Source organism: Micromesistius poutassou, assembly GCF_964030765.1.
Source record: "Micromesistius poutassou genome assembly, chromosome: 13".
NCBI classification, from domain to species: Eukaryota; Metazoa; Chordata; class Actinopteri; order Gadiformes; family Gadidae; genus Micromesistius; species Micromesistius poutassou.
The window spans coordinates 10,636,920-10,644,674 of record NC_140283.1 but is presented as its reverse complement, the minus strand read 5'-3'; the positions used below and the strand labels follow the sequence as shown (position 1 = coordinate 10,644,674).

General features: G+C 41.7%; 1 protein-coding gene across 1 annotated transcript; it reads right to left on the bottom strand.

The window, feature by feature from the left end:
- Positions 1-3,156: 3,156 nt before the first annotated feature.
- cUnh11orf96 (chromosome Un C11orf96 homolog) lies at positions 3,157-4,657 on the bottom strand. The gene has a single exon (XM_084477499.1). It carries the CDS (start codon positions 4,338-4,340, stop codon positions 3,882-3,884), a length of 459 nt encoding a protein of 152 aa, XP_084333625.1. The 5' UTR covers positions 4,341-4,657; the 3' UTR covers positions 3,157-3,881.
- Between the last annotated feature and the right edge of the window lie 3,098 nt (positions 4,658-7,755).

The following is a 7,755-nucleotide window of genomic DNA, read 5'->3' as shown; positions in this document are numbered from 1 at the left end:
TTATATACAGCGAGAGAGAAGGGAGAGTTCAACAGATCGAGAGACAAGAGAGAGATAGGAGACAGAAAGAGAAAAGAGAGAGTGATAGGAGTGATGATTAAATAATTATGGCGAACGTTCTGGGCTGTTAAGGACTGACCATTGCCCAGAAACATGCTCTATTCCCCCAGGGCAGAGCATGGGAGGCAGGCCAGGGACCTGTGTAAAAGAGCAGTTGGTTGTGCTTTCAAACACAATTGGGTTTGAAAGACTATTTGTTTTTGTTGTTGTTTTTTCACCCAAATGCTAAATTGAAAGTCACAAGTCAGATGAAGGGGTCAAAGTTCATCAGCATAATCCATTGAACATCACCTTTGTGCCAGTTTGATTCACATTTATTTTTAAAATCAAAACAGTTTCGATTTTTTGTTGTTTGTTGAATTTTGTTTACGTGACACTTCTATATGTTCCTGGCGTATATAAAAGTTATTTTCCCCCGGATCTTATATATGGGTACATTCTTGTACTCAGATACAATCCTGATAGAACTCAAACAAAAGCACCAACCTGACCATGTTCACAACCGTGCTGTAAAATAATAAAGAAAGAATATATAGTAAGATCATATTCCAACTGGGTGCTCATTTGGTCATTACCCATCATAGACTCAGTATCACACACAGTTGAAACACGTATGCAGCTGGTGCAGACCAAGCTGGACTAAGTAAGTAAGGCAATAGGCTCACGAGGGCCATAGTTTGCTAATGCGGCATGTTGACAATGGCTGTGTCATTTGTTTTTATGATCACAGTAAACCACTTATATGCACATTCATCAGACTGATGCCATACATTTGTATGTAGAAATTATAAATAAAGGAGTTCACTCTACCATCCAGGAGTGGGGTATCATTACAAATATATCCATGAACTCATTGGACCTACCCATGTTGAGGATTGAGCAGGGTTAGTGGGTTCACCTGTCGGCACTTAACAAAGGTTAAAGTGATTTTCACTTAACAAAGATTAAAGCGCCTTTTTTTTTACAACTTAGTGCCATGTTTGATTTGTTCATTGAAAGTCATGTGTAACTTTAGTAGAGAGCATTTTTATACTGTATATCTAAAATGGATATTAATTGATATCATCCAGCACTATTCAACTAAGACAATGTTTAGATAAATCTTTGGGAATTATTTGACATTTAGGGGGGTTTAACTCTGGTGAAAGAAGAGCACTGCTACTAGCTAGATTGGTTAATTATTTGTAATAATAAATAACATTATATGCATATTATATAACAAATGATAGTGAGCCAATGTCAATCTTTAGCTGTCTTGCATCCTTGCATGTCCTCTTCCCCCTATAGTGTATTGCAACTTAACCTGGCCTGTCCTGCCATGGCTGACCTCAACCACAGCCAATTGTTGACCCTCCACAACCTTTCTTTACTTTGTCGTCACTCCCCTCGATGTGAAAATTCACCTATAAGATGTACACAGAGCGTTGTGCATGGTATGTACAAAATACAAACTTTTTTGTGTGTATTACAGAACCAACTTCAAAGACACTTCTCTTTCAAGCATATGTCATATTACATTCTAACCCGACTACTATATTAGGTTTGTGCTTTAAACATATATAAAGAAAACCTGTGTGAGTTTTTACATGTGAAACTGATTATTGTATGATTGTATGATTTATGTATCTAGGCAAAGAGATGTTAGCTAGGCATCAGGCCACAATCACATTTTAGTCTATCGCTACACTATCGCTATGGCAACAGTAAAAAATGTGGGTTGAGAAAACAGAATCAACAAGAACGATGTAATCTGTCACCCCAGTTTCGATGTGTGTGTGTGTGTGTGTGTGTGTGTGTGTGTGTGTGTGTGTGTGTGTGTGTGTGTGTGTGTGTGTGTGTGTATGTATGTGTGTGTGTGTGTGTGTGTGTGTGTGTGTGTGTGTGTGTGTGTGTGTGTGTGTGTGAGTGTGTGTGTGTGTGTGTGTGTGTGTCTGTGTGTGTATGTGTGTGCGAGTGAGTGATAGGGAGACAGAGTTAAAGAAATCGCATGAGAATAATCATTACTTCAGAAAGAAGAGAAAAAAGAAAAGAAAGAAAGAATGAAAGAGCTAAGCCAGTTCTTGTTTGTTGTGACCATTTGTGTCTTCATTGCAAAGGGCTAGTATACAGGATGTGAGAAGTCATGTTTGTTTCCACCTTAAAAGTAATGTTTGTGCAACATTTGAATTGCACAATTTTGGAATACACAGTATTGTATTGTGAGATCCACACATATGCCTAAAAGAATGAGTGCACAAATACACTGAAGTCGCGCTGTCTCTCTCTCTCTCTCTCTCTCTCTCTCTCTCTCTCTCTCTCTCTCTCTCTCTCTCTCTCTCTCTCTCTCTCTCTCTCTCTCTCTCTCTCTCTCTCTCTCTCTCTCCTCATTCGCCTAAATTAAACAGCCAACTTTAATGATCTATCTCTCTGTCTCCTTAGATCCCTTGTATCCCATTTAACACTCAAGCCACCACAGGATTGATGGAGATATTCTATAGCTGCTCTTGCCTTGGCTTCAGGCCAATCCATCTGGTGCCTGACTTCTGTTGTTAAGCTCTGACTGAGACTGGGTCTGTAAATCTTACCCAATTTTTAACTTGTTATTAGATTACTAGAATAGAAGAAGAGGATTGTGTCAGTGTGTGTGTGTGTGTGTGTGTGTGTGTGTGTGTGTGTGTGTAGAAGAGGGTGTTCTGCTGTTTCCATCCACCATTGCAGTCCAGTATTACTGAAGTGCGTCACAGAGCAGGAAGGCTTGAAGTTTATTACTCCATCCCAGTGCCGGGTAGAATGAGCGGATGTTTTGCTTAGATGTGATGCTGTTGACATCATGTAACACTTGGTCTGTATCTGGTTTATGTCTGTAGTTCAATGTTTACTTGTGTGCTATTCCTGGGATGGCCCATCAATCTGTTGTTTGGAAACGTCTATCTTGACACATGCACTTGGAATTCGAACTGTGAATTGGAGATGCTGTGGGAGTGTAAAATGTCAAAGTAAAGGTCACACTTGTCTTGAACACGATTACACGATTTGTTGCGCAACGTGATTTTTCAACAGTGAATTAAAAAATATAAAGAAAATGTGACTCAAATGTAATTTAAAATGTTTATTACATGATATAAACTATGACATTGCCACTCAATACAAATATATGAATAATGTAAGAGAAAAGTGTGAAGGCTATGTTTGAAATTGGAAATTACAATAAAAATAACAATCAAATAATAATCAAATGGTTCCACAATAAACATTTAAAAATAATTATGTTTTGAGAAGGCGTTTGCTTATGAAGAGAGACAGAAGATAGACATAGATAGCTCCCTTTTAGTAGAACTAAGTAATGTACTGTGTTCGGTACTTTGAAAATACATGTTGGTTTGTCACAACGAGCTGATGGGAACAGCCCGCACTTGGCTGACTGGTCACTGAGAAAGAAAACAATGTTTACTTTTGAGAAACACAATCCATGCCTCTTTTCCCCAGCATACATTTTGCGGTGATCCACAGTAGAAAAATAGGAATATATTAGAAGAGTATTCAAGCATCATGTCACCGTGCTAATTTAACCTTAGCGTACCTTTACAGCAGTCACAGCATAGCCAAACCAGCAGAGCTGGTTCAGTTTACAATTCTGCAGCAATTAACGACATACATCAATGTGTTAGCACTAATCTAGCCGCATAAGCACACTTCCGTTTTAACAATGACTGTTGCAGCTACACTTGGACACTTGGACACAACAGTCCTGTTGGGTTCAGCTGGCCTCTATCTGAAGCGTTATCAGCTACAGCAAGGGGGACCACCAGCAGTGGAATGTCCTCAACCCCTCAGCTGTCCAATCACTGGGCAGAATCTGAGTCACTGGAGTCCAGGCTGCCCTGTGGGGATGTGCTGGTGGTGGTGGTGCTGTGGTGGTGGTGGTGGTGGTGTTGGTGGTGGCAGCTGGCTGGTGGACAGTGCAGAGTTTGGGTGCTCCGTCTCAGGTTCTCCAGAGACTGCAGGAAGGAGCGGCGAGCCCTCTCCTCCTCCAGGGGCGAGGAGCCCTCCTCCTCCACCTCTGCTATCTCCGCAAACGTCACGGGCTGCGTCTTGAAGCGGGCCTCTCGGGGCCGGCGGGATCGGCTCTTGCACCTCGCGGGGCCCTTGGGGACTGGCAGCTGCTGGGGGAACTCCTCGGTGGCTGAGGCCAGGAGGTGGGCCGGCAGGAGGTGGGCCGGCAGGAGGTGGGCCGGCAGGAGGTGGGCCGGCAGGAGGTGGCAGCCAGAGGCTTCCATGGGCCTCGGACGCACGGCAGCCATCGAAAGGGATTGTTCTTTTAAAAAACCTAAAGCCCTCAATGTCACTGCTGAAGTATAAAAAGCTCTTCAGCTCTTTTGCACTTTTCCCACCTTTTCAGGTATTCTTAGGAAAAAAATAATCCTTTCCTTCCAAAGTCAGGCCCAAATGATGATCCTCTGAAAATGTCCAGGGTCCAGTGAAAAACACCGCCAATATGTACATGAAGAAAACAAAAGTTAGTCTGTCTCCGGTTCTCAGCACTTTTCAAAACATGCTTGGTTTCAACTCTCTCTGTTTCTTCGGTCTCCGGCTCTCTATTTCTCTTTCTTGAGCTGAGTGCCGCATGCTACAACTAATGCTACTCACAGTGCCAGTAATACGCTCTTTTATAGATGTTAGAGACAGCCTTACTCAGCCCACTGTGGTCCATTAGGCTCCTCCCTCTCCACCCCCACCATCACGAAAGACTCCATCTACACTGGCAGTCAGCCGATCACACAGTCAGATCCCAAACATAAAGAGACACAGACTGGAGAGAGAGAGAGAGAGAGAGAGAGAGAGAGAGAGAGAGAGAGCGGGAGACACACACAGAGAATGGCCATAAGGGAGAGGAAGAGAGATCAATTCAAAATAACTATGCTCAGCGGAAATAAGACAACATGACAACGGAAGCTAAATATTTAGATGAAGAGGAAAGTAAGACAGAGAAAACATAAGAGAGAGAAGGAAGAATTTAGCTCAGTAAAGACAATTGTTAACCTGTGTAACCATATGGTTTGGTAAAACTCCCCCTTGGGTAAATGGAGTGTTCACAAATTAAATGTTCAAATTCAATACCGCACATCATGATTTTAAAGAACATGAGTAAAAACGTAAATTGAAGGGACAAACAAACACAGGTGGCTGTTGCGGTCAAAACGGTGCCATTGCTTACAGTGTACATACTGGCAGATTCCTTCACTTCAAGAGTCAACACAGGCGGACAAATGTTGTGTGAGAGTCATGAAGGTGCCAGTGTTTCTACAAGAAATGCACCTCTCACCTTTTGCACACAAAACACAGCCATGCATGTACCGAACCACACACACTACAGAGAGCTAGGCAAACACACACACACACACACACACACACACACACACACACACACACACACACACACACACTCACTCACTCACACACACACACAAACACTTATGACGCTATTAACTAACCAACTAACTGGGTTTAAATATGGTCTAAAGGGACTACCTGTAGGAGAAGTGTTTAATCACTTTAAATTGGCAATATATGAACAGCTTGTGAAGGATTTATTCGCAGGCTGATTCCTATAATATTTTAACAGGCCCGGTTTTTCCTGTGAAAAAAGAAGGAAGTGACGTGTGCGTGGATAATGGCAAAAAAGCCAGTCATTTTCTTTATGAATTTAACTAACATTATATGATTGTTATTGTCTCATCCCACGGACTTCGCACACCAGTTCTCTGAATGCAGAGCTCAAGTAGGCTGCAGTTCACTTTACAGCCAAAGGGGTCAGTAATGAGAAGGAATGTATGATACCTTTAATATTCTGTTGATAGAGCAGCTATATTTTCTTAGCAAGAAAGTTCATCTTTGAATTTATTTGTTTTATTTTGTTTTATGTCATGTATAAGTAGATGCATTTGGCAAAACACATGTACTGAATGGCATTTGTGATACGAGATGAGTCATTTGAAAGACGGTTTAGTGATCGCACACAGGCCTCAAATACTTCTCATAGGCAGTTCAGACAGCTGTCAACATGGTAACCCATATGGTTACCATAACACAAGCAGTGATCCCACTATCAGAACCGTCCCCACTAAAATTATGTCATGGTGTCACCAGTGGCAGTGTCTATGACTGTGTCGCAACACATCCATGCTGGCTGAGCTGACACGTTTCCCACCCAGGAGGATCGTGTAGTCTTCCTCATTCACACGGAGTGACGGAAGACTCTGAAATAGCCGCTGTTCCGTCACGCATTACAACCGTGGCATATTACGAGATTCAAATGGCGAGCCCGTCGGCAAACATGACACACACGAACATGTACCTCCCAATTATAGTAAACTATAAAATGGTACACACACACACACCAGTGGCGGCTGGTGGTTTTTAAAGTGAGGGAGGAAGGACTGTGCGCTTGGTTGCCATTGGCCTGCTTGCACTGTTAGTGGTGTATGGTGGCATAAGAATGTGAAACTCAAGTTGTTTCAGGGTGTTTTGGTGAACTACAAAATAGCAGGGAGGGATAATTATGTGAATAAAATTGATACAAAGCCACTAGTGGCAGCATTGTACTTTGAAAGCTGGTGGGCAGCATGTCTTGGACTAGGGCAGAAGGAAAGGATGCAAAGCCAATTAGTCAAATCAGGCCTACTCTTGATTTGTAAAACTAAATAAAAAAATCTGGGCCTATCATTGGGCCTATTGCCCTCAATGACTGAAGCTATTGGTTGTAATTTGGCTGTTTATTTTCAGCTACAATTGTTTTAAGAAAAATTAAGACACAAGACCAAAAGTGATGCCATTTAAAATGCATCATGCGCTGAATTATTCACTAATATCCTTTCCACAATATCAAACCGAACGGTCAGAGTAACAAACAATTAAAAGAACAAGAACATCATTTCACAACTATTTACATGGGCTGTAAGTGTGTGTGTGTGTGTGTGTGTGTGTGTGTGTGTGTGTGTGTGTGTGTGTGTGTGTGTGCGTGTTTCTTCGTACCTGTGTATGTGTACCTTTGTATGTGTGTGCATGTGTGTGTGTGTGTGTGTGTGTGTGTGTGTGTTTGTTTGTGTGACTCTGTGTGTACGTGTCAATGTGTGGGTGTGTATTCAGGCCCAATTAAGTAAAGAGAGGTTCTAGTAAATATCTCCTAGTAATGCCACACTTGTTTCCCTATGTTAACTTATCTTGATAAATCCAAGGTTTTCTAGCATGGATACAGACTAGCTTTAAGCTTTCAGTCCTCACCTTGATCATCCTTCAGGCTGAGACCAGCCTTCCCTCTGACAGAGTCAGATAACCAGTTGACGTCTAGCTGGGAACAGGAGATCCTTACAAATGATACAAATACATATCAGATGATATTCACTGTTGAATCCTATGAAGAGATTTCAGGCATACTGGTCAGAAATAGTTGTATCTGATATGCATGGAGGAGTTGTGTGCTCGAGGCTAGTAGAAATGCTAGTTTTGCTTACCGGTTTATTATAAAAATGTATATTAGACCATCTGAGACAATAGCTGGAGAGAAACAATCCTAAACCAGTAGGAATAAAGTTTCAGCTAAAAAAAAAAAAGTGTAAGAGAAAGTGTAAGTCTTCCCAGTAGAAACAGAGAGAGTGGACTATTTGGAGTTTGGTTAAGTTAGAATTATGGTTTATTATTTGAACAAGTCTCACTTGT

Excerpts from the sequence above, each read along its gene's own strand:
- cUnh11orf96 (XM_084477499.1), bottom strand. The coding sequence starts at position 4,340 with ATGGCTGCCGTGCGTCCGAGGCCCATGGAAGCCTCTGGCTGCCACCTC.